At 41.0% G+C, this 26,042-nt stretch overlaps 2 protein-coding genes across 2 annotated transcripts; both read left to right on the forward strand.

Annotated features, from left to right (window-relative positions):
- Window positions 1–337: 337 nt before the first annotated feature.
- Window positions 338–1,943, forward strand: LOC104105807 (uncharacterized). Its single transcript, XM_009614203.3, has 4 exons — window positions 338–496; window positions 698–822; window positions 927–1,042; window positions 1,558–1,943. The coding sequence occupies exons 1-4, from the start codon at window positions 445–447 to the stop codon at window positions 1,703–1,705; spliced, it is 441 nt and encodes a 146-aa protein (XP_009612498.1). The 5' UTR covers window positions 338–444; the 3' UTR covers window positions 1,706–1,943.
- A 15,881-nt stretch (window positions 1,944–17,824) lies between these two features.
- LOC138910508 (uncharacterized) lies at window positions 17,825–21,896 on the forward strand. Its single transcript, XM_070201750.1, has 4 exons — window positions 17,825–17,842; window positions 19,218–19,715; window positions 20,912–21,231; window positions 21,596–21,896. The coding sequence occupies exons 1-4, from the start codon at window positions 17,825–17,827 to the stop codon at window positions 21,894–21,896; spliced, it is 1,137 nt and encodes a 378-aa protein (XP_070057851.1).
- Window positions 21,897–26,042: the final 4,146 nt, after the last annotated feature.

Below are 26,042 nucleotides of genomic sequence, written 5' to 3' on the forward strand. Positions count from 1 at the left end.
TGGACGAGCCCAAAGGGATAAGAATTGATGTTGCATTATATTATCTGACGTGACAACATAGTGGACATACCATAATGGATAGAAGATATTTTCATTTCTTTATATTTTGTTATCATCAATAAGCTATTGTCACCTTGCATGCATATCTATGGGCGGCTAAAGTTATTCCAGGCACTATTAACACTTAATTTACTACTATAAAGAAACCATATGCCGAAGTCCCTGGTTTAACACATAATCTAATTTAATTCTAAACCAATAATTAAATAATGTTTTTGTTTTGTTAGAGATAAGATTAGCAACTTAAGACTAGCAGGCCCCACCATAAACCTATGACAGTGTTCTTCTAACTCTATAAATAGACTTGAGTTTTTCAGTAGGTTTCACATACAACTTGAGTGAAGTGTCTATTGATTTAGTTCAGATATTAGCAAGCAAACAGATATGGGTTCTCTTATGGCAGGTTGGGATTCTCCTGTTTCTGATCCCCAAGCTAGTAAGTCCCTTTATTTCTTTAACTGACAAATTACCCCTTTTTCTTTTCATTTTCTATATTAATTGTTATATGTTATATATTTATAATAATGATGATGATATAGGAGCTTAAAGAAAGACGCTTAAAATTCATATAGCTAATTTCAATTTGTTTGAGATTGAGGTGTTGTTATTAATTATTTTCTTTGTTGGATTTTTCTAGTGAAATATCGAAAAAGTAAGTCATTAACAAAGGAAGAGATCGAAGCATATTGGAGATCCAAGAAACAGATAGAAGAAGAGCATCAGAGATATATTTCTATGCTATCTCCTCAAAGCCAAAAACAGGTATATAGTAGTAATTAATATGTTATTCACTTTAATTACCAAATCATAGCACTATTATCTTTTTAGAGATGATAATTACTTTTGGCTGTTTTAATCGGCGATAGGCAAATATTGTATTTGAGGAGGCAGCTAAAACGGAGCACGAAAGATCAAATACGGGGGAGTTTTTTGATCTGGGAAGTGAGGATAGTTTGGATAAACTAATCAAGAAAAATGGATGGTAATGAACTTTTCCTCTATCTTTATCAGTGATCCTATATAAACTGACAAAATAGAAAGATTTACATCATCAAATCACTTAGAATATAGAATACATGTATAGATGTATACAAATACTAATTGAAAACCTTAGAAAATGAAAAATAATCTTCTATATCAGGTCAAAAGATAACTTAGTGTAAAAACAAAAAAAAATTACATTGTGTAAGGTATTATAACTTAAATTGAAAGGAGATAGTAATTCTAAATAATAGCATCACAAGTTGAAAGTCCATCTAACAAAAAATAAGAATCACTTACTATATGATTATGACATATAATTATGTACTAGATGTGTTAAGATTCTATTCATTGACGGGCTAAGTTGTATGATTATGACATCTAATTATAAGTATATCTGTACATTAAATGTTAATTAATAATTTAATAAAAATAATAAATAATTATGATCATATTAAACTCAATTGACAGGGCATAAATTTTCACTTTATAACTTAAAACCCTTTAAAATTGCAGGTGGATAAGTAGCAACTGGGCACATTTGAATGAGCCACCAACGAGGGCACCAGAAGGTGCAGCTTACAAATACGTGTCACAATTCCACGTTGCCAACATGGCTGCTGGATCTAACACTAAACCGGCCCAAACCGGAATCAACGCTTGATCGTTTGGCTTTAGACAGCTACTTTCGTTCTTCTTCTTTTTTTCTTTTAAATTGACGTAGTTTCTGATGACAAGCTACTTTAATTTTGCCAATAGCTTGTGCAAGTTTGTGTCTATGTTTATAGTTATCTCGAGTTGGTTTCGAGGTGTTGGAGCTTGTAATTTTGATACATACTACTTTTCATTCGCTGTAACATATTTTCTCGTGCTATATACAATTTCAGCATTGATATTTTTTACACTCACCGCTCCAATTAATTATCTTGTGATTGTGCACGAAGTTTAAGCACATGGTGCGAGGCAATTTCTACACTATAACATTTTGTTTCCATACAAGTTATGTAGGTTAGAATTAGGGTAAAAAATTAGTAAGTAAGACGTATCTCTTTTCCATACCAGTAGTATTAGTATTTAGTATTAGTGTCGTATTTTTTTATTCTTAGATATATGCTACTACCTGTTGTTTCTTTTGATTCGATTATTTTATCATCTTATCTTGCTATTGTTATTGCCAGATGCGGATTTAGAATTTTTATAACATTGGTGCACCACTAAAGAAAGGACAAAAAAGAAAGTATTAAGTGAAAATTAATCCCTTATTAAGTGAAAATTAATCCCTACTCCTCTAGGTAAAAAATTAAGCATTCAATCATGTGTACTATTTAGCCTCTTTAGAGCATGTGTGCCAATAGATAATATTAAATCAATTTTAGCAAATATTGTATACAGGTGAAATCGGACCCATAAGCCGGCCTGGTTCCCGATAAAATAAATCGAGTAAGGGACGCGACGGCAAAGAACCAGATTCGAGATAAGTGACTCATGAGTCAGGCTTCGGGGGCACGATGCCCGCTCTCGAGTATATCGAGGCCATGATCCAGGGATCGATCCAAGTCCCATGAGACTTCAGAGAGCATTATTGAGCATTCGAACACGATTAACAGAAGGTCGTCATATCCGCAACCAACCGGATATCACGACGCAGATCTCAGCATGTACCGATGGGAATCCAGTAATCAATTAAAGGGGAGATTTTTTTATCTTCTATAAAATTGTACTTAGGGTAAAACTCCCCTACTATATAAAGGGGAGTCTGACTATTTTCATTAATCAGATTGTAACACACATCCCAAAGCAATACACTATTATTTTCACTGTTATTCATAACTCTTTTTCTGGTTCATTAGTACTGGCCATTGTAAGCCCGGATCGAGAGTGAATATTCCATTAAGGTTGAAATCATCCTCACGTGGTTTGAATTTACTATATCATTATTTGTTCAATCTAACTCAGTTTATCGTTTTGTATCAAATTAATCCGCGTATCCTTAAACCACTTACAAACTTAATTGTTATCCGATTTCGAGGATAAACAGTTTGGCGCCCACGACTAAGGATAATAGCGGAATTTTGATACAAATTTCCATAATGCATCTTATTTTACATTTATTCTTTGAAGTGTCTTTAATTTCAGGTCAAATTTCAAAATGTCGAACTCCCAAAATGCACCTCTAAATGTGGATGCCGAGTCCAGTTACCATGGCGAGAACAACAGAGTGGTACCCAGTAATGAGATGCCACCTGTCGATCCCATCGAAGTTCCGGTCGCGGACCCGATCGACGCTAACTCACATGTGACCATCAATACGAATCTGCCTACCGATCCTGAGAACGTCCACATGGGAGTCCAATCGGCAGCCCAAAATACACATGATAGTAAAGGAGATGTGATCAACTTGCGAGTGATCTTCGAAATGCTACAGGCCCAACATGCAGCGATAGCCCAGCTGCAGAACTAGAGTCGTGCTCCTAGCAGAATCGAGCCCGAGCCATTCCGGGAAATCACTCGCAGAAACGAACCGATCACGGAGAGGCCGAGTGAAGTTGAATCCAGGACTAACCCCGAAATCATAAAAATGCTCGAGGAACTGACAAAAAGGGTAGAATCGGGAGAAAAGAAAATCGAAGTCAATGACAAAGAGGTAGAAACTTACAATTTCAGGGTCGACCAGATCCCAGGAGCGCCACCGCTATTGAAGGGGTTGGATTCCAAGAAGTTTGTTCAGAAACCTTTCCCTCCGAGCACAGCTCTAAAGCCAATCCCTAAGAAGTTCTGTATGCCCGAAATTCCTAAGTACAACGGAACAACTGACTCGAATGAGCATGTGACCTCCTACACGTGCGCCATCAAAGGGAACGACTTGGAGGATGATGAGATCGAGTCTGTCCTGTTGAAAAGGTTTGGGGAAACTTTGTCAAAGGGAGCTATGATATGGTATCACAACTTACCCCCTTAATTCTATTGACTCGTTTACTATGCTTGTAGACTCATTCGTGAAAGCATACGCCAAGGCCATCAAGGTCGAAACTAGAAAGTCGATTCTTTTCAAAGTGAAACAAAGAGATAATGAGATGCTTAGGGAATTCGTGTCCCGATTTCAAATGGAACGAATGGACTTTCCTCCGGTTGCGGATGATTGGTCCGTTTAGGCCTCGAAGCTCGTTGGATTCACAACAGTTAAAGCAAAATCTGATAGAATATCTGGCCGTAACTTTGACTGACATACATAACCGGTATCAATCAAAAATTAGGGTCAAAGATGATCAGCTTGGGACCCCTTTGGGGTCCGTTTATCCCGTCAGAACTATTGACATATCCAATAGAGACATTGATCGTGAACCAAGATCGAATAAGGATCAGTATCAACCATACAATGGATACCGGAGAGGTAATGTATCCGAGCGGAACCCCGTCAGAAACGAAAGAATAAATGATCGAGGTCAAAATAACCGGGGAATCGTGAGTAAAAGCAGTTTTGACAGGCCCGTCGGGCCCAATAAAGCGCGAGGCTATCAGAGTATAACTTCAACGTCAATGTTGCTGCCATCATATATGCCATCAGACACATCAAAGACACCAAGTGTCCTCGACCTCTACAATCTGATCCAGCCCAAAGGGACGCCAACCTGATGTGTAAATATCATGGCACTCATGGTCACAGGACGGAAGACTGCCGACAATGAGAGAGGGTAGTAGCCCGGTTATTCAACAACGGACATCTCCGAGAATTTCAAAGCGATCGAGCCAAAAACCATTTAAGAAACAGGTACTCTAGTAAGCAGATCGAGCGGCAGGAACCTTAGCACGCCATCAACATAATCATCGATGGGGTTGACGTCCCCCAGGAACCGATGTTAAAACGCACCAAAGTATCCATCTCAAGGGAAAACGGACTCGAGATTACGTGCTAGAAGGAACCTTATCTTTCAACGACGAGGACGCTGAAGGCATCATCTATCCCCACAATGATGCACTGGTAATATCTATACTCATAAATAAATATCGAGTTAAGTGTGTGTTAATTGATCCAGGTAGCTCGGCCAATATCATCATATCGAGGGTCGTGGAGCAACTAGGTCTACAAGATCAAATCGTGCCGGCAGTCCGAGTTCTAAACAGATTCAACATGGCATGCGAGACCACTAAAAGAGAGATAACATTATCGGTGAACACCGCCGGAACCATTCAAGAAACAAACTTTTACGTGAGCGTATGAGATATGAGGTACAATGCTCTGTTCGGGAGGCCATGGTTTCACAAAATGAGGGCAGTGGCCTTAACGTTGCACCAGGTGTTGAAATTCCCAATGCCGGGAGGGATTAAAATAATTTACGGAGAACAACCGGCCGCAAAGAAGATGGTCGCGATCGACGAGGTGGACCCGATATCCTCACTTTCAACACCAAAGGATCTGGGTTCAGTCACCAAGGGAGAAACCAAATAGCAATTACCAACACCAGCCCCACCCTAACCGGAGAAGCAGGGGACGAGTGAGGACGATGACTACGGAGTTACCAGGTCTTTCATAGCCCCCGATGATTCCGACGTCACCAAATCAACGATCAAAGAACTGGAGAAAGTCTTATTGATATAGTATCTACCCGATCGTAAGGTATAATTGGGCACGGGGTTATGTCCCGAGCTTAGGAAAAAACTCATTAAGTTCTTTATAGCTAACATATATTGTTTCGCTTGGTCCTACCTCGACATGACAGGGATTCCGCCAGAGATAACTACTCATAAGCTGAGCCTGGACCCGAAGTTCCGCCCGGTCAGACAGAAAATGAGGCCCTAGTCTGAAGTTAAGCACACATTCATCAAAGATGAGGTATTTAAACTCCTTAAAATAGGGTCCATCCGGGAGGTTAAGTATCCAGATTGGTTAGCAAACGTAGTGGTAGTCCCTAATAAGAGGAATAAATTAAGAATGTCTGTATATTACAAAGACTTGAATAAGGCATACCCCAAGGACTCTTTCCCTCAGCCAAACATCAATCGCATGATCGATGCGACAGCCGTCCACGAGATCCTCAGCTTTCTCGATGCCTACTCCGGGTACAATCAAATTCGGATGGACCCGAGTGACTAGGAAAAACGTCCTTCATCACTAAGTACGACACTTACTGCTATAACATAATTCCATTCGGAATAAAAGACGCTGATGATACTTACCAATGCCTAGTAAGTCGGATGTTCGAAGAACAAATAGGAAAATCAATGGAGGTTTACATTGACGATATGTTAGTTAAGTCCCTACGAGTAAAGGACCATTTGAAACATTTGCAGAAAACCTTCGACATACTAAAGAAATACAATATGAAGCTGAACCTGGAGAAATACGTATTCGGAGTTGGGTCCGGGAAATTTCTCGGGTTCATGGTGTCTAACCGGGGAATTGAGATAAACCCCGATAAAATCAAGGCCATAGAAGACATTACCATGGTGGACAATGTCAAGGCCGTTCAAAGGTTAATCGGGCGCATAGTCGCGTTAGACTGATTCATCTCAAGGTCCTCCGACAAGAGCCATCGGTTCTTCTCATTATTGAAAAAGAAGAATAATTTCTCGTGGACCGTGGAGTATCAACAAGCCTTGGAAGAACTCAAGTGATACCTTTCGATCTCGCCTTTGCTCCATACTCCGAAGGCAGATGAACAGTTGTACCTGTACCTGGCGGTATCCGAGATAGCGGTAAGTGGAGTCCTAGTATGGGAAGTGGAAGGTACACAATTTCCTATCTACTATGTTAGCAGGACTCTAGGCGAGGCCGAAACTAGGTATCCTTACCTGGAAAATTGGCAGTCGCTTTGCTAAGCGCCTCTAGGAAGTTAAAACCATATTATGCCATTGCATATGTGTCGTGACTACTTACCCATTGAGGAACATAATGCATAAACCCGAACTCTAGGGATGATTGGCCAAATGGGCCATGGAAATCAGCGGGTATGATATCGAATATCGACACCGAACTGCCATAAAATCTCAAATTTTGGCGTACTTTATGGCTGACTTCACGCCGGCCCTAATTCCTGAGGCCGTGAAGGAGTTGTTGTTGAACTCGAGGACCTTCTCTGGAATCTAAACCCTCTTTACGGACGGTGCCTCAAATGCAAAAAGGTCAGGGCTTGTCATCATGTTGAATCCACCGACGGGTAATGTGGTTAGGCAATCTATTAGAACTATAATATAGACTAACAACGAGGCCGAGTATGAGGCCATGATTGCAGGTCTTGAACTGGCTTAAAGCCTAGGGGCCGAGGTGATCGAAGCTAAGTACGATTCCCTCCTCGCGGTGAACCAGATCAATGGAGCGTTCGAAGTCAAAGAAGAACAGATGCGAAGGTACATGGATAGGCTACATGTGACGTTACATCGGTTCAAGGAATGGACTTTGCAACATGTACCTCGGGATCAAAATAACGAGGTTGATGCTCTCGGATCCTAAACTTAGGATTGTCTGTCGACGACGATGAATTCAACTCGGGAAACGTCACACAACTCATGAAATCGGTAGTGGAAGAAGGCCACGCTAAGATAAATTCGACAAGCTTAACTTGGGACTGTAGAAAAAAAAATATAGATTACCTAAAGACTTGAAAACTGCCCTCGGATCCTAAAGAATTAAGAGCTCTGCATACAAAGGTGGCCCGGTTCAGCTTGTCCGAAGACGGTACCCTATTTAGGAGAACATTCGATGGCCCGCTCGCCATATGTCTAGGACCGGGAGACACCAATTATGTTTTAAGGGAAGTCCATGAAGGCACCTGCGGAAATAATTCGGGCGCTGAATCGTTGGTTCGGAAGGTAATCAAAGTCGGTTACTACTGGAACGACATGGAAAAAGATGCAAAGGAGTTCGTGCGAAAATGCGACGGATGTCAGAGGCATGCTCCGATGATTCTTCAGCCCAGGGAGCTGCTGCATTCGGTCTTATCACCCTGGCCTTTCATGAAATGGGGAATGGACATCGTCGGCCCTCTGCCATGGGCACCTAGTAAGGCTCAATCTATATTATTTATGACTGACTATTTTTCTAAATGAGTGGAAGCCTAAGCATTTGAGAAGGTCAGTGAAAAGGAAGTTATTGATTTCATTTGGGACCACAAAATATGCCGGTTCGAAATGTCGGCTGAGATCGTGTGCGACAATGGGAAGCAGTTCATCGGCAGCAAAGTGAGCAAATTTTTCGAGGACCATAAGATCAAACGTATATTATCAATACCCTATCACCCTAGTAGGAATGGGCAAGCGGAGTCCACAAACAAAACCATACTCCTAAACCTCAAAAAGAGGTTGATCGACGACAAAGGAAAATGGAAAGAAATTTTGTCTGAAGTCCTGTGGGCATAACATACGACTTCAAAATCCAGCACTGGGGCCACCCCGTTTTCGTTGGTCTACGGTGCTGAAGCCTTAATACCGGTCGAAGTAGGAGAACCGAGTCTCATGTTCCGATATGCAACTGAAGGGTCAAACGGCGAGGCCATGAGTACGAGCCTGGAACTTTTAGACAAAAGGCGCGAGGCCACCCTCATCCGGTTGGCCGCCCAAAAATAACGGATCGAGAGGTATTACAATCGAAGAGCCAACCTTCAATATTTCAATGTCGGGGACTTGGTGTTAAGGAAGGTGATACTAAATACCCGGAACCAAAATGAAGGGAAGCTGGGACCGAATTGGGAAGGTCCATATTGAATTATCGAGATCACGGACAAAGGATCATACAAACACGACGTAATGAACGGTGAACGGCTACCGAACAACTGGAGCGTAACCCACTTGAAACGATACTACTGCTAAGGTATGACCCCATTTATTTCTTTTCTTTACATACATTACAAATTGGACTAACACTTACAGGTAATAGTCAAGGAATGATTCAACCTTTAGGCCTGAAAGCACGCGTTGTACTCTTTTTTTCTTGAATCGGTTTTGTCCCAAATGGGTTTTCCAACAAGGTTTTTAACGAGGCAACAATGGATCATGCTAACTTATAATTGAAGACCGACTATGGACCACAGTCAAGGATTACATCGACAGTATCCGAGTCTTCTCTATAATTGGCCTCGAATACTGTGGCCATCACCCTCGGATAAGGATTTTAGCAAGGAAAGAAACTTTATGCTCAAACAATCTGGGCTCGGTGGATAGGATTTATTATAAGGGCCAAAAGGTCAAATGAACCGTGCCCACATAGACCACTCAAGAAATAGCACGAAGCTTGTACACATTTACAACCTTGTATGTTCTGCACATAAATGAAAGAAAGTTTCTACCTTGCAGATAAATATTTTTCTTTTAAAAAATAACAACTACATTTCTGTCCCTTAAAGACATCGAGCTCAAGGGCCACCCCTATCCAGATCTAAGAGATCACCCTCACTCGGGAACTATCGTCCAAGGAAAGCTCGGATGGCTCGGGCTATCGAATCCCGGGGTAATAAGCTCATTGGGCAACACCCGAACTTAAAAGGCTAAGGCCGTCCGAGATTCGTAACTAAAAAATAAGGCCTTCAAAATTTCTAAACCGGTTCAAAGGCTACCCTCGACAAAATTATAACCTAAAAGAATCTAAGTAAGCACTACTGGGAATGCTTCAAATCATGACAAGCCCCCGCGAGTCTTAACCAAAATTACATAAAAAATGAGTCTTGTTCAAACTTTCGAACAAGACCTTATTATTGCGTGCTAAGGCATTCGAGACCTTTGCAATCGAAGGGAGACCGCCTCATCACCGAGGCCATCGAGGTCTTCACCGTCCTCGGATCTTCTTTAACCCTCAGAGTCTTCCTCATCCTCGGGGTACACCAACTTCTTAGCCTCGGCCTCGAGCCTCTTAGAATTTTTATCTCGGCCGATAAATCGAATCCCCGGGTATGAACTTCTTCGAGGGCCTCCCTTCGAGACTGCCACTTCACATATTTGACAATGGCCTTCAGGCGGTCCTGGGCTACCTCAACATCAACTTTGTACTGGGCCACCATCTCTTAAGCGTCAGCCCTGGTTATTTCCGCCGCTGACTTGGCTGCGTCAAGCTCCTTGGTAAGGGTATCCCGCTCGACAACGACTGAGCCCAATTGAGACTGGAGGTCTTTGATTTTTTGGGACTGGGCTTTAGCTTTCTCCTTCACCGCTCGAAGTTGGGACTTTTTCGAGGTCAGCTTCTCCCGAGGAGTCTCCTTTTCTGAAGCCAATCAGTCCATCTTTCCCTTCCACTCTTCAGCCATGGCCTTGACATCGCCCATTTCGGCTCGGAGCTGGTCGACCCGATCAACCTTCTGCTGGACCTGCGAATTCTAACCATTAGACACCGTGCCTAGCTCGTCATCACTAACTTCAAAGATTTTTACCTGTTCCACCAGGTCAGCATGTTCTTTCTGAGCCGCGTCCAACTCGGCTCGAAGGCTCTTGACTTCTCTTTCACGTTGCTCGGTGAGAAGCTTATACATGCCTCTCTTCTCAGCAAGCTCTTTGACTTCAGCCTTGAGTTGGCTAAGTTCATCCCGGTACCAGAGGGAGGTTTTATGTTGGAGCACCCAGGCCTGCAAATATGAGAAGAGATATTAGAATCATCAAGAACTAAAGTTGAAAAATTAAAAAGTGTGGTAACACCTTACCTGGTTCAGCGCATATTGTGCTTCGTTGAATAGGCATGTCGCATCTACCTCATTTATTTTTGCCTAGTCTTCTTTGGTTAACAGGCACCAGAGGTAACTAGCTATCCCTACGGGGGCGGAAAGAATCCGGGCATCCTTCAAAATGGTGATAACAACATGTCGCTTCCGACCAGGATCCGTGCTCGGAGCGGGGAACAGATTGATCAACCTCGGGCACACGCTCGACCCGCCAACCTCTGAAGGTGGGCTTTTCCTCGGCACCTTTAAGTCTCCCAAACGGGTAAAGTCTTCCAGGGCGGTTGAGTCCACCCCATCAAAAAAGCAACGAAGGTGATCGTCCACTCCCTGAACCCCTTTATTGGATCTTTCCTTCGTTGCTCGGGCTTCATCAAACATAGACTCTATGAACTAGGGCGATCCCGAAATATCTATAGCACCGGATTGGACGGAACCAGCGTCTCGAGAAATCTCGGCCCTCACTTCGATACTAACGAGCGTAAAACACACACTTAAATATGCTCGCTAGTCGAATATAGTATAATATAATATCGTATCCACATGGATTGGAGTTAAATATTATTATCGTATTTTGTAGCTAGATCGCTATCCAAGATGATCAACAATTTAGGTTTATGTGATTAATAACTAAAATTTACTAAGAATCTAAGGTTATTGACTAATGACAATCGAAACAAAGGTAAGCAAGGAAGTTATCAATGGGTGAAAATAGGGGTTGATTGGATAGGTGCAAGATAATTGTTTGGGATCTACCTCTTGATAATTCACTTCTAATGTTTAAGTGAGTCTCTCAAATTCACTCAATTATTAGTTCAAACGTTTAGTAGAAACTACTCTCTCGATTAAGTCTCAACCTCACAAGATGAACTAAGTTAAGCTCGGTGAAGATATGTAAGAATTCGTAGTGGATTGGTCTTTAGGAGAACCTCTTTCGATTATCCTCCTAACTAGGTTTAATCAACAATTTAACTAGCCGCTTTCGATTACTAAGAAGAATTTATGAACTCAACCAACAAGATAATGCAAAAATATCACAAGTTATTCCTCTCTCGATTACATGAACATGTGAATATAGATGCAACAATTAAATCACCCAAAACGATTCAATACATAAAAACCAGAGTTATAATCCACAAACAAATATCAATACACCAAATCCATCAAACCCTAAAGGGAACTACTCCATAAATATGGAGTACTTCATCACAAATATGTTTAAAGTAAAGAAAAACATAAAACGATCCAAACTCATGTCTTGAGTGAGGATTGAATGATTAATTCCTTGTGATTTTGCTTCTCCACCTCCTCCTTACCCTCCTTAGGTCTTAGATGTGTCAAAATTTTAGAAAATAATATTTTTCCATGTATTTATACCAAGTAGAGTCGGCCCCAGACAAAATCACTTTTTCCTAGCCGAAATAGGATATTTACTCTGTAAAAAATATACAGGCACGCCGCATGGGTCAACGTGCCATGCGGGGCATTAGTGGGAAAATCGAGAGAGCTAATTTTGCACTAGAGTCATGTGCCCCGCTATGCACGGCGCGGGACGGTAGTACAATTTTCTAAGAGTACGGATCAAACTTTGATTTTTGACGTCCAGACTTGGTCCTCGACCCCCGAACACGATCCCAACTTAATCCCTTGGGCTTTTACTCAGACTTCAAAGCTCCAAATTGCTCAAATTCATTCCATAACATCTATAAAGCTCAGAATCACTCCTACAAGGCATAAAACACACAATAAGTGCAAAACACTACCAATTAAAGCTCAAAACAAGTAAAGTGCAGTGAATTAGAGTGCAATAAGCGACTAAAGTACAAGATTATAGCCTACCATCAACACCCCACACTTAAATCATTGCTCACCCTCGAGCATTCAAACTACACTTCACATAGAAGACGACCTTTTTTCAATAACTCTCATAACTCATCACACCAAGAATATTTAAAACAGATTAAGTACAATACTGTAACATCCTAGCCTCAACATTTGGCTCACAAGCACCACGCATTATTTATAACCCGCTCACTAACTCTAACACAGAGGTCAACGACATTACCTTTCCTTCGTGAATCAAGTGCCCTCACATAACAATATAGAGTAGTTCCACACACGATAGAAATTAAGAACAATTAGGAGCTCAAGATAGAAAAAATTCACTCACTCTCAGAAACAACGTTCAAATGCCACAAAATACGTACCACAAGCTTGCCCGTAGTGTACTACTCTATTAATTGAGCTCATTCAGTTAAGGATCAAGTAGGACTTCATTTGGTTGTAATGTAAACTGCGGGATGGGTATGATATATTTAGATATAAGAGTGACTACACCTCCCTAAGTACTTTAATACTTATAATTTACTGTAAAACCCCACACTTATGTCAAACCATAACTCCACCTTCACATCAATATACGGTAACTCCCAACTTCTTTAAGCACAAGTATATCAAGAGTTACCACTATCAAGGAATATTTTTTTCACAATCATACAAATATATTTTTCCCCCATTCTTTTTCAATTCAAGTGGCTCTTACTTCTTTTTTTTAAACACTGCACCTTTCTCCTTATTTTAATAGTTCCACTTAAAAGCCAAACCAACCACCCCTCACTTCAACTTTTGCAAAGTTCATAACAAATTAAAGTGCTTACGAAAGGTAAAAAGTTCAAATAGATGGTCAATTCGAACAAATGGGTAGGACTTGTAATATGGTTGCCAAAGAAACATGCTTACAGGCTCAATAGGGTTAACTAAGATACATAACAATTAGGTGGGTAATAGCATATAACTGGCTCAACAAAGAAATGCCTATTTCACTTCCAAGATAGGACAAAACTACCATTTCACTTTGAAAACACATGGGGCAAGTTCTAGACATCACATGCAATACACAGAATAACACAAAACCTCACACACACATGTCACATAACTCACTCAGGATCGGACTATCAAGACACTCTAGTCAAAGTAGTTGAGTAAAGTTAAGATCATACAATTTAAGGTACTTATTTAAGAGTCAAGAATTGAGCCTAGGCATCACAAATAAGGCACTCATTACTCTCAAGGCACAACAACGTCAAGAAAAGTCATCTACATTTAATACACGGCACAAAACTTCACTATTCCTAAAAAAAACTAACTACACCCGGTCCAAATAAAACCCTTGAAAAAGAACCGCGATACAAAGAAAAACCAAGGGGAATTAATACACTACCTAACAAAAGAAAATCTTTTTGTCTTTTTTCTTTCGAATTTAATCCCTCAAGAAACCCGTCGAATGATATCCATCATCGGAAAAAATCGAATTTTTTTCAATTTTTATGTTTTTTTCAATTATTTTCTATCTCTAACTACTACAACTAACAAAAGAAAACTAAAACTAATATACATACATAAAAATATCATATCCCCCACCCTACACTTTAAGTTATGGCATGTCCCCATGACACACAATTAAAAAGTATAAGGTAAAGAAAACTTTCCTAAGCTTTCTTCTTTTTTCGAGAACTTATGAACACCCCTAATTCTAAATTCATTCCTCGTTTTCGCTCCTTGGAATATTTTGTGGAGCTCATTAAGCCCAATTCTTCTGAGGATACCTGCAAGACCCGCTTTTTTCTTTCTTTCTTGTCCTCATCTTGAGCAGTGAATTGCTCGTTGATGATGATCCTTAGCTTGTTTCTGCATTCTTTCACAGGATCAATCCATACATATTCCTGTAAATCCCAAAAATAAAATTCACATGATCAAGGTTAGAATAAGAAAGCACAGAAGAAAGGTCAAGTGAATATTCCTCTGGTATATCCAAGACCATTTGTTTCTCATTCTCTTCTACTAAAGGTTGCAAATGTGGAAAGGTGGATGGGGGTTTGAACTCTTTTTTCATTGTTGCACACTCAACCACAACCTTATTTTCAATCATCTCAGTTGAATCAGAGTCCTCTTGAGTAGTGGAAAGCTCTCTTTGAGGATGCTCATCCTCTTGAGTAGGCTCGTTCTCACAAAGTATCTCCTTCATATATTCACTATCACAATGCAATGAGATTTCTGAAAGTAAACTTACTAATTGACTCACTCGCGTTGTTAGGTTCTTAATAGCTTCATCATTTTGTATAATTCCTTCTTGATTTTGTGTAAATCGTTTTTCAACACTATTCATGAACTTATATATAAGCTCTTCTAAACTACCATTCTCCTCTTGAGGTGGTTGTCTCACTTTGCTTTCATTCCAGTCATAATAAGGGTATTCATCCCAACCAGAGTCAGAATTCTGCCCATATGAATCCTCATACATGTACGAACTAGAAACAGAGTGAGACTGCTCAAAATACGAACCATAGGAAGAATATATACATGCTTGACAGTCAACCCATAGATAATTTCCACCGCATTTAAAACACATGGCAGACCACTGATAATGCTCAACTGCTAACTCTTCAACCATTTTCTTAGGCTGGTTGTACTCCATCTTCACATCATTTAGAGTTCAAATTCTACAGTATCTTCTCCAACTTGTTAGGTACTACAAAACAAATCTTGAAAAGAAGTTAGTTAATAAAGAAAATAAAATAAAAAAGGGAAGAGAAAATAATTTTTTTAAAAAAACTAAAACCTAATTCTTGATTTAGCACCAAAAAACTATTTCAAACACTATTAATTGCCAATCCTCGGCAACGACGCCAAAATTTGACGAGCGCAAAACACACACTTAAATATGCTCGCTAGTCGAATATAGTATAATATAATATCGTATCCACGAGGATTGAAGTTAAACAATATTATCATAGTTTGTAGCTAGATTGCTATCCAAGATGATCAACAATTTAGGTTTATGTGATTAATAACTAAAATTTACTAAGAATCTAAGGTTATTGACTAATGATAATCGAAACAAAGGTAAGCAAGGAAGTTATCAATGGGTGAAAATAGGGGTTGATTGGTTAGGTGCAAGATAATTGTTTGGGATCTAACTCTAAATAATTCACTTCTAATGTTTAAGTGAGTCTCTCGAATTCACTCAATTATTAGTTCAAACGTTTAGTAGAAACTCCTCTCTCGATTATTAGTGAAGATATGCAAGAATGCGTAGTGGATTGGTCTTTAGGAGAACCTCTCTCGATTATCCTCCTAACTAGGTTTAATCAACAATTCAACTAGCCTCTTTCGATTACTAAGAAGAATTAATGAACTCAACCAACAAGATAATGCAAAGATATCACAAGTTATGCCTCTCTCGATTACATGAACATGTGAATATAGATGCAACAATTAAATCATCCAAAACGATTCAATACATAAAAACTAGAGTTATAATCCACAAACAAATATCAATACACCAAATCCATCAAACCCTAAAGGGAACGACTTCATAGATATGGAGTAATTCATAACAAATATGTTTAAAGTAAAGAAAAATATAAAATGATCCAAACTCGTGTCTCGAGTGAGGATTGAATAATGAACTCCCTGTGCTTTTGCTTCGCCCACTCTTCCAGAAAATAACATTTTCCCATGTATTTATACCAAGTAGAGTCGGGCCCAGATAAAATCACTTTTTCCTAGCTGAAATAGTATATTTACTCTGTAAAAAATACACGGGGGGGCCGCATGGGGCGACGCGCCATGCAGGGCATTAGTGAAAAAATTCAGAGAGCTGATTTTTACACTTTGCGGGAATTTTGCACTAGCGCCCCGCCTATAAGGCCCCATAAATTATTTCCTAAAAACTCGGACTCTGTGATGCCGAAGTAGGTGTAGAGGGTAATAATAGTAGAAAGTTCGGACCTTTTGGATTGAACAGTGCGTTGGGGAGTTGAAGGAAAATGTTGGGCAGAAGTAGGCATTTCTGCGGTCCGTTCTGCAGCCGCAGAACCACGCTACGGACCGCATAATGTCCAAAGAGTGGAGCAGTCTTTTGGGCCATTTTTAATGTCATTTTCGCGGCCAATTATGCGACCGCATAATCGTTTCGTGGGCCGCACTCTTGTCGCACATCCCGCCTTGGGCTTTTTCGGAGGGAGGTTCTGCGGTGCACTATGCGACCACAGAACCGTTCTGCGGTGCATTATGCGATCGCAGAACAGGTCTGTGAGCCGCATTGTGACCGCAGACCTGGTCAGTTTCTCTCCAGTTTTGGACCCCAATTTTGCGGTCATTTCGCGGACCGCATAACCATTATGCGGTCGCATACCTGTTCCAGAGCTTCATTTTTGGGGGTTTTAAACCCGACCCTATTCCGTTAAAACACCTATCTTGGACCATTTTGAGGTTATTTTCTAATATTTTTGGAGTGAGAGAGAGGGTCCTAGAAGGAGGAAATGATCTTCACCAAATTGCTCTTCCATTCTCACTTAAAACCTTGAAGATTATCAAGAGAGGCACCTAGGTCTTCTTCCTAAGAGGTAAATTCAATCACCCAAACTCTTAATTTCAAAATGTAACTAGAATGGACCATTAGTAAGGTAATTCATGGGGATGGGGGTGCTTACTTTGCATGCATGTGTTCCTAAGGTATGTGGGGAAGTTGTGAGTTAAAGATAGAAAAGAATGGGGTGTGGGTTAGTGAAGTCTTTCATGAAAGGGTCATGGAACCTTAATGCGCACACATTGTTTGATAGAATGCTCAAGTGAGCTAGAATTATGATCATTTTCCTAATTTTGTGTTCAATTTTGCTATATTGCTAAAATAGATTGAAGTTGCTAATATTACGAATCATCTTAGAGTTTTAAGAGGCTCAATTGAGGTATTCATGCAATTGACGTAAGTCCCAAATTGAACGTCCTCAAAATTGCTATCCCAAATGTGCTTGCTTTGTAAATGTATGTGTAATATGTATTCCCATGCCTTCATCATAGTATCTCGTCATCTGAGAAAATGTTCAAGACTTAGAATATGTGCTAATATGCCTATACTTCACGTCAAATTCGATTAAAGACTGTTATGCCAAATTGTGTGAAAAGCCTCTAGGTGCCTTGTAATCTAAATTGCTCATATGTGAACTCAAGAGTCTTGAATGAAAGCTGTGTTGTTATGGATGATAATAATAATGTTGGATTTTGGAAAAGAACTTGAATTATTAAATAAGGCCAAGTGCCAAGAACGACTTTATAATTAAAGTCACTTGTGCCAATGTGTTGAAAAGATGGGAAAGGAATATGAAGTAAGATGATCGATTGAAATGGATGATGTCTCGAATGAGATGGCTTAGCCGATCGGGCCGAGATCGGACTCCGTGTAACAACACGATGGTATTGTGAGTGAAATAGTAAATATAGTTGATACCTCAAATGATATGGCTTAGCCGATCGGGCCGATATTAGATTCCGTGTAAGAACACGGTGGTATTGTGGATTGTTGCAATTGGCAGTAAAAACCATCCAACCTAATAATATGGGAATTTACTTAAAACGCTATGTGATCCTTAACTTGTTGTTTTTATATTATTTGAAGCTCTTATTGAATTCTTGACTATCACTCTTGTATTATTATTCATTATATTGAGATGGTGTTTAGCTATACATACTAGTGCTTTTCGACGGTACTAACGTCCCTTTTGTCGGGGGCGCTGCATCTTTAAATGGATGCAGGTGGTTACATAGCAGACAGTGTTGATCACATATAGTGTTACATCCTATTCTCAGCGGACTCGGTGAGCCCCATTTCATTCCGGGGTCATGTATTGTACCTTTTTGTTTATATTGTGGTCACATTTTGAAGTATAGACGGGGCCTTGTTGCCGGCACCATCTTTACTTTCTTTGTATCTGTAGAGGCTCCGTAGACACTATGTGGGTTGTATATGGGTACTAGAAAGGTCAAACGAATTATGTTGTATTTTGGATTTTTATTCCACTAAATCACAAAATGTATGTATTTTGAAACTTAACAGGGAAGTGGCAAAAAACAATGAATGAAATGGTTTAGTAATGTCCATATATATGGCCCTTCTACTGTTTAGCTAATAAAAACATGCCTTCTCTTATAATAAGCGAATAGAGTAGAAAGTGTCTAGCAGGCTTGCTCGACCGGCGCTCCTCGATTTTGGGGCGTGACAAACTTGGTATCATAGCCTAAGGTTTTAAAGTGTCCTAAGTTGTCTCGGAGCTGTGTCTGGTAGAGTCCATCTTATCGGTGTGTTGTCGACCACATCTATAAGTTGAAGGCTATTTGGACATTTAGGAACAATACCCTTCTTTGATATTCTGGATCATGTGATGAAACTAATTGTGCAATTTTTCCTCCTCTAACTCGTGCATTCCTTTAACTTTAAGTACATGGCACCTAAGAAGAGAGCAAAAACTGGCCAAGGAGCCAATACTGCTTCAGGAGTGGCAGTTGATCCTCTATTTGATGATGCGGGTGAATACCCGAGGGGTGAGGATAATCCCCGACTACTTCACTGCCTAATTCCACTATACCTGACCAGGCCACACTAGTCCCTACACCTACTGAGGGTGCGACGGTTCCTCCACCTGATATTCCGATTCCACTTCCAGCCCCAGCTTCCGGTTCTGGTATTTCTGATGGGGATCTTAGGGGAGCTATTCAAATGTTGACTCAGATAGTGGTTTCTCAGTCCAAAGGTCGAATGTTGCACCCACCTCTTCTAGCCAACCAGGGGATTCCACTAGTTCTAGGGTAAATAAGTTTCTACAGTTGGATCCTCCGATGTTCACGGGTGCTAATCCCGATGAGGACCCACAGGACTTCATTGATGATATGCATAATACTCTCCGGGTTATGCGCGCTACTGAGATAGAGGGAGTGGAGTTGGCAGCCTACCGCCTGAAACGGGTGGCATATTCTTGGTTTGAGCTGTGGGAGGACTCTCGGGAGGAGGGGAGCCCTCCAACGAAGTGGAGTGAGTTTGCTGATGCCTTTATAGACCATTTCTTCCATACCGACACTAGGGCAGCCCGTGCCGCAGAGTTTGAGAATCTTAAGCAAGGGAGTAAGAGTGTGTGGGAGTATCACATTGAGTTTGCGCGCCTGTCGAAATATGCTATTCATGTGATGCCCAACATGGAGGCCAGAGTGCGTCGATTTGTGTAGGGCCTTAGCCCTTTGGTTATTAATAAGGTTGCCACATCTGCCTTAAATTCTGATATGAACTATGGTAAGATAGTGGTGTTTGCTCAAGATATAGAGTCCTGAAAGTTAAAGAACAGGATGGAGCGAGAGGGTAGCAGTAAGGCCCGATCCGCGGGCAACCCTGGGGATTCATTTGGTGGTGGGAGATCAGATTTTGGGGAAGGGTCATCAAGGCCATCCCAGTTTTACGCTCAGTCTTCAGCCAGTGCACCGCCAGCGGGGCACAGTCAGCAGCATGGGAGTCCCTTCAAGTCCAATCAGGGCAGCAGGGGGTCCCACCATCAGGGCCGATCAGGAGAGAGATTCTAGCAGCATCGGAGGCCCCCATGCCCCAAGTGTGGGAGGATGCATATGGGGATTTGCTACCAGGACATGCCAGTATGTTACGGGTGCGAAATGAGGGGTCATATTCAGAGGGAGTGTCGTTCATCCCGCCAGGGTGCGGCAGGGGTACAACACATCCATCTAGTTCCGCAGCTGCTAAATCTTCAGCATCCCCTCCAGCTCGAGGCTCTCCAGCACCAGTAGGGCGTGGTGCAGCTAGGGGTGGTGCGCAGAGTTCAGCAAGTCCCAACCATTTCTATGCTATGAGTGGTTGCCAGAGTGCAGAGGCTTCTCCAGATGTTGTCACAGGTATATTATTGTCCAATCTCATGATGTATATGCTCTTATTGATCCCGGTTCCACCTTGTCATATGTTACCCCTTATGTTGTTATGGAATTTGGGATAGAACCGGAATATCTTCATGAGCCGTTCTCTGTATCTACTCCGGTTGGCAAGTCTATTGTGGCCGCAAGGGTGTATAGGGGTTGTGTTGTCATGGTACGTGGTCGGGACACCATGGACAATCTCATTGAATTAGGAATGGTTGATTTTGATGTAATTATGGGGATGGATTGGCTTTATTCATGTTTTCCTAAGCTCAACTGCCGAACTAGAACTGTGAGGTTTGAATTTCCAAATGAGCCAGTTGTTGAGTGGAAGGAGGATAATGTGATGCCAAATGGTAGGTTTATTTCTTACCTTTAGGCCATAAAGATAATTAACAAGGGGTGTATTTATCTCTTCGTCCGAGTTACGGACACCACTACTGAGGCACCTACACTCGAATTTGTGCCAGTTGTAAATGAATTTTCAGAGGTCTTTCCTGATGAGCCCCTCTGGGATTCCGCCAGACAGGAAGATTGATTATGTGATGCCAGGCACGCAACCTATATCTATTCCGCCCTACAGGATGGCACCAGCAGAGTTGAAGGAGCTAAAAGAGCAATTGAAAGATTTGTTAGAGAAGGGTTTTATCCGACAGAGTGTGTCACCATGGGGTGCACCGGTTCTCATTGTAAGGAAGAAAGATGGATCGCTGAGGATGTGTATTGACTACCGGCAGCTCAACAAAATAAAAAATATGTACCTGTTACCACGAATAGATAATTTGTTTGATCAGTTACATGGTGCTAGGTACTTCTCCAAAATTGATTTACAATCCGGGTACCACCAATTGAAGATCAGGGAGCAGGATATTCTGAAAACAGCTTTCAGAACCCGGTATGGGCACTTTGAATTTTTGGTAATGTCTTTTGAGCTAAACAAATGCCCCGGCAGCTTTTATGGATCTTATAAATCGGGTTTGCAAGCCTTTCCTCAACTCCTATGTGATAGTATTCATTGACGATGTTCTTATGTATTCACGAGGTCGAGAAGACCATGCTGATCATCTCAGGGCAGTTTTACACACTCTTCATTAGCAAAAATTGTATGCGAAGTTTTCAAAGTGTGAATTTTGGCTCGAATCTGTCATATTCTTGGGTCATGTTGTCTCTAGAGAAGGAATTAAGGATGATCCTCAAAAGATTTCATCAGTAAATAATTGGCCTAAACCTACAACGCCAACCGAGATTCACAACCTTTTAGGCTTAGTAGGGTATTATAGGAAATTTGTGGAGGATTCGTTGAATAAATTGACTCAGAAAGCGGTTAAGTTCCAATGGTCTGATGCTTGTGAAAGGAGCTTCCAGGAGTTAAAATCAAAATTGACTATGGTGTCGGTGTTGACCCTGCCAGAGGGTACAAATGGATTTGTGGTATATTGTGATGCTTCAAGAATTGGGCTTGGATGTTATTAATGCAACACGGCAAGGTTATAGCTTATGCTTCTAGGCAACTCAAGAATCATGGAAAGAACTATCCAATTCATGACTTAGAACTTGTGGCGGTGGTTTTTGCATTGAAAATTTGGCGTCATTATTTGTATGGAGTCCATGTGGATGTATTCACGGACCACAAGAGTCTTCAATATATTTTCAAACAAAAGGATCTGAATCTGAGGCAGAGAAAATGGCTTGAGTTACTCAAGGATTACGACATCGATATTCTATATCACCCGAGGAAAGCCAATGTTGTGGCAGATGCTCTGAGCCAGAAGTCTATGGATAGTTTGGCTCACTTAGAGGTAGGTCAAAGGCCGTTGGCCAGGGAGGTTCATCAGCTAGGCAGTTTGGGAGTTTGTCTTGCGGACTCTAGTGAAGGAAAGGTAATTGTGCAAAATAAGGTTGAATCATCATTTGTTATGGAAGTCAAAGAGAAGCAATACGACGATCCATTTTTGGTACAACTGAATTAGGGGATTCAAAAACATAAAACTATATATTTTACTCTTGGCATGGATGATGGTACACTAAGGTACAAAGGGTGGCTATGTGTTCCGAACGTAGATGGTCTCCGGGAAAGAATCATGACCGAGACTCGCGCTTCCAGGTATTCTGTGCATCCATGCTCTACAAAGATGTATCATGATCTCAAGGAAATCTATTGTTGGAATGACATGAAAGGAATGTGGCGGACTTTGTGGCAAGGTGTCCAAATTGTCAGCAAGTGAAGGCCGAACAACAACGGCCTGGTGGGTTGGCACAAAACATAGAAATTCCAATGTGGAAATGGGAAATTATTAATGTGGATTTTGTAGTAGGATTATAGCGCACTCCGCGCAAGTTTGACTCAATTTGGGTGATTGTGGATCGACTCACGAAATCAGCTCACTTCTTAAATCTACCGACACTGCGGAATAGTAGGCTCAGTTGTATATCAAGGAAATAGTCAGGTTGTATGGCACTCTAGTTTCCATCATTTCCGATCGAGGGGCTCAGTTCACATCCAATTTTTGGAATAAATTTCAGCAAGGTTTGGGTACTCTGGTAAAGCTTAGTATAACCTTCCATCCACAAACCGATGGGAAAGCAGAGCGGACTATTTAGACGCTTGAGGACATGTTGCGTTCTTGTGTTCTTGACTTCAAGGGTAGCTGGGATGATCATTTGCCACTCATAGAGTTTGCTTATAACAACAACTTTCATGTGAGTATTCAGATGGCACCATTTGAGGCATTGTATGGTAGGAGATGTCGATCTCCTATTGGGTGGTTCGAAATTGGGGAATATGAGTTGATAGGGCTAGACCTCATGCATCAGGCTATGGAGAGGGTTAAGACCATAAAGGACCGGTTGAAAACTGCCCAAGGTCGTAAAAAATCCTATTCGGATGTCCGTCGCAGAGACTTAGAGTTCAAAGAAGATGATTGGGTATTCTTGAAGGTTTCCCCCATGAAGGGTATTATGCGGTTTGGGAAAAAGGGGAAATTGAGTCCGAGGTATGTCGGGCCATACAAAATCATTCAGAGAATTGGCCAGGTGGCGTACAAGTTTGCGCTACCACCCGAAATATCATTAGTCCAATACGGAGTCCGGGTTTTTAGGAAAACTTTTGCAGGGCCTTACATCCTCCCCCACTTAAGATCATTCATCCTCGAATGAGGATCAAGGTCCACTATTAGCACTTTATGCAACTTAGATTTTCATGGCCCACACCAGTAGCCCCAAATTTAACTAAATCCCCAAATTTCCAAAAATTTCGCAGAGTTTCCTTTGTAACTAGCCCTATCCACTTGTCAGAGATCCCCAGAAACACATCTTACAAACATATGCACAACCCAACTACGTAATAAAACTCATAACAATACCAACCGTGGCCTCATAAGCAACATATAATCAAAAGGAACATCTTTACATTAACTGAACAAGTGATACAAAATTCATAGGCGACAATTTTCATAAAAAGAAAGGATTACACAACTATTCAAACAAGTAAGGATACTTCTTCTTCATTTCTCCCTCGGTCTCCCACGTGGCCTCTTCAACCTGCTGGTTTCGCCATAACACTTTCACGGAGGCAATTTCTTTATTTCTCAACCTTCTGACTTGTCTATCAAGAATGGCAACTGGAATTTCTTCATATGACAATTCTTCATTAACCTCAATGGTCTCAACCGGCACAATGGCTGATGGATCCCCAACTATCTTCTTCAATGCCGAAGTAGGCGTATAGGGTAATAATAGTAGAAAGTTCGAACTTTTTGGATTGAACACTATGCTGGGGAGTTGAAGGAAAATGTTGGGCAGAAGTAGGCATTTCTGCGGTCCGTTCTGCGATCGCAGAACCACTCTGCGGACCGCAAAATGGCCGCAAAGTGGAGAAGTCTTTTGAACCATTTTTAATGTCATTTTCGCGGCCAATTATGCGACCGCATAACCGTTTCGTGGGCCGCACTCTTGTCGCACATCCCGCCTTGGGATTTTTCGGAGGGAGGGTCGGCGGTGCAATATGCGACCGCAAAACATTTTGTGGTGCATTATGAGACCGCAGAATAGGTCTGCGGGCCGCATAGTGACCGCAGACCTGGTCAGTTCCTCTCTAGTTTTGGACCCCAATATCGCGGTTATTTTGTGGACAGCATAAACATTATGCGGTCGCATATGCGACCGCAGAACCTGTTCCGGAGCTTCATCTTTGGGGTATTTAAACCCGACCCTATTCCGTTAAAACACTTATCTTGGACCATTTTGAGCTTATTTTCTGATAGTTTTAGAGTGAGTGAGAGGGTCCTAGAGGAGGGAAGTGATCTTCACCAAATTTCTCTTCCATTCTCACTTAAAAACCTTGAATATTATCAAGAGAGGCACTTAGGTCTTCTTCCTAAGAGGTAAATTCTATCACCCTAACTCTTAATTTCAAAATGTAACTAGAATGGACCATTAGTAAGGTAATTCATGGGGATATGGGTGCTTACTTTACATGCATGTGTTCATAAGGTATCTGGGGAGGTTGTGAGTTAAAGATAGAAAAGAATGGGGTGTGGGTTGGTGAAGTCTTTCATGAAAAGGCCATGGAACCTTAATGCACACATAGTGTTTAATTGAATGCTCAAGTGAGCTAGAATTGTGATCGTTTTCCTAATTTTGGGTTTAATTTTGCTATATTGCTAAAATAGATTGAAGTTGCTAATATTCCGGAACATCTTAAAGTTTTAAGAGGCTCAATTGAGGTATGTTGGCTAAACCCCCTCTTCTTAGAATTGAATCCCACGGTATTCATGCAATCGACATAAGTCCCAAATTGAACGTCCTCAAAATTACTATCCCAAATGTGCTTGCTTTGCAAATGTATGTGTAATATGTATTCCCATGCCTTCATCAGAGTATCTCGTCATCTGAGGAAATGTTCAAGACATAGAATATGTGCTAATATGCCTAGACTTCACGTCAAATTCCATTAAAGACTGTTATGCCAAATTGTGTGAAAAGTGTCTAGATGCCTTGTAATCTAAATTGCTCATATGTGAACTCAAAAGTCTTGAATGAAAACTGTGTTGTTATGGATGATAATAATAATGTTGGATTGTGGAAAAGAACTTGAATTATGAAATAAGGCCAAGTGCCAAGAACGACTTTATAATTAAAGCTACTTGTGCCAATGTGTTGAAAATATGGGAAAGGAATATGAAGTAAGATGATCGATTGAAATGGATGATGTATCGAATAAGATGACTTAGCCGATCAGGCAGAGATCGAACTCTATGTAATAACACAGTGGTATTGTGAGTGAAATAGTAAATATGGTTGATGTCTCAAATGAGATGGCTTAGCCGATCGGGCCAAAATCAGACTGCATGTAAGAACACAGTGGTATTGTGGCAATTTGGCACTAAAAACCATCCAACCTAATAATATGGGAAATGACTTAAAATGCTATGTGATCCTTAACTTGATGTTTTAATATTATTTGAAGCTCTTATTGAATTCTTGACTGTCCCTCGTGTATTATTATTCATTCTATTGAGATGGTGTTTAGCTATACATACTAGTGCTATTCGACGGTACTAACGTCCCTTTTGTCGGGGGCGCTGCATCTTTAAATGGATGCAGGTGGTTACATAGCAG

The sequence above is a fragment of the Nicotiana tomentosiformis genome, chromosome 4 (genome assembly GCF_000390325.3).
Source record: "Nicotiana tomentosiformis chromosome 4, ASM39032v3, whole genome shotgun sequence".
Lineage (NCBI taxonomy): Eukaryota > Viridiplantae > Streptophyta > Magnoliopsida > Solanales > Solanaceae > Nicotiana > Nicotiana tomentosiformis.

Coding starts and splice junctions, on each gene's coding strand:
- LOC104105807 (XM_009614203.3), top strand. CDS start 445: ATGGGTTCTCTTATGGCAGGTTGGGATTCTCCTGTTTCTGATCCCCAA. Junction 497..697: donor TGTTTCTGATCCCCAAGCTA/GTAAGTCCCTTT, acceptor GGATTTTTCTAG/TGAAATATCGAAAAAGTAAG. Junction 823..926: donor CTCCTCAAAGCCAAAAACAG/GTATATAGTAGT, acceptor AATCGGCGATAG/GCAAATATTGTATTTGAGGA.
- LOC138910508 (XM_070201750.1), top strand. Junction 19,716..20,911: donor TGCCCAACATGGAGGCCAGA/GTGCGTCGATTT, acceptor ATGAATTTTCAG/AGGTCTTTCCTGATGAGCCC. Junction 21,232..21,595: donor GATCAGTTACATGGTGCTAG/GTACTTCTCCAA, acceptor TGTTGTCTCTAG/AGAAGGAATTAAGGATGATC.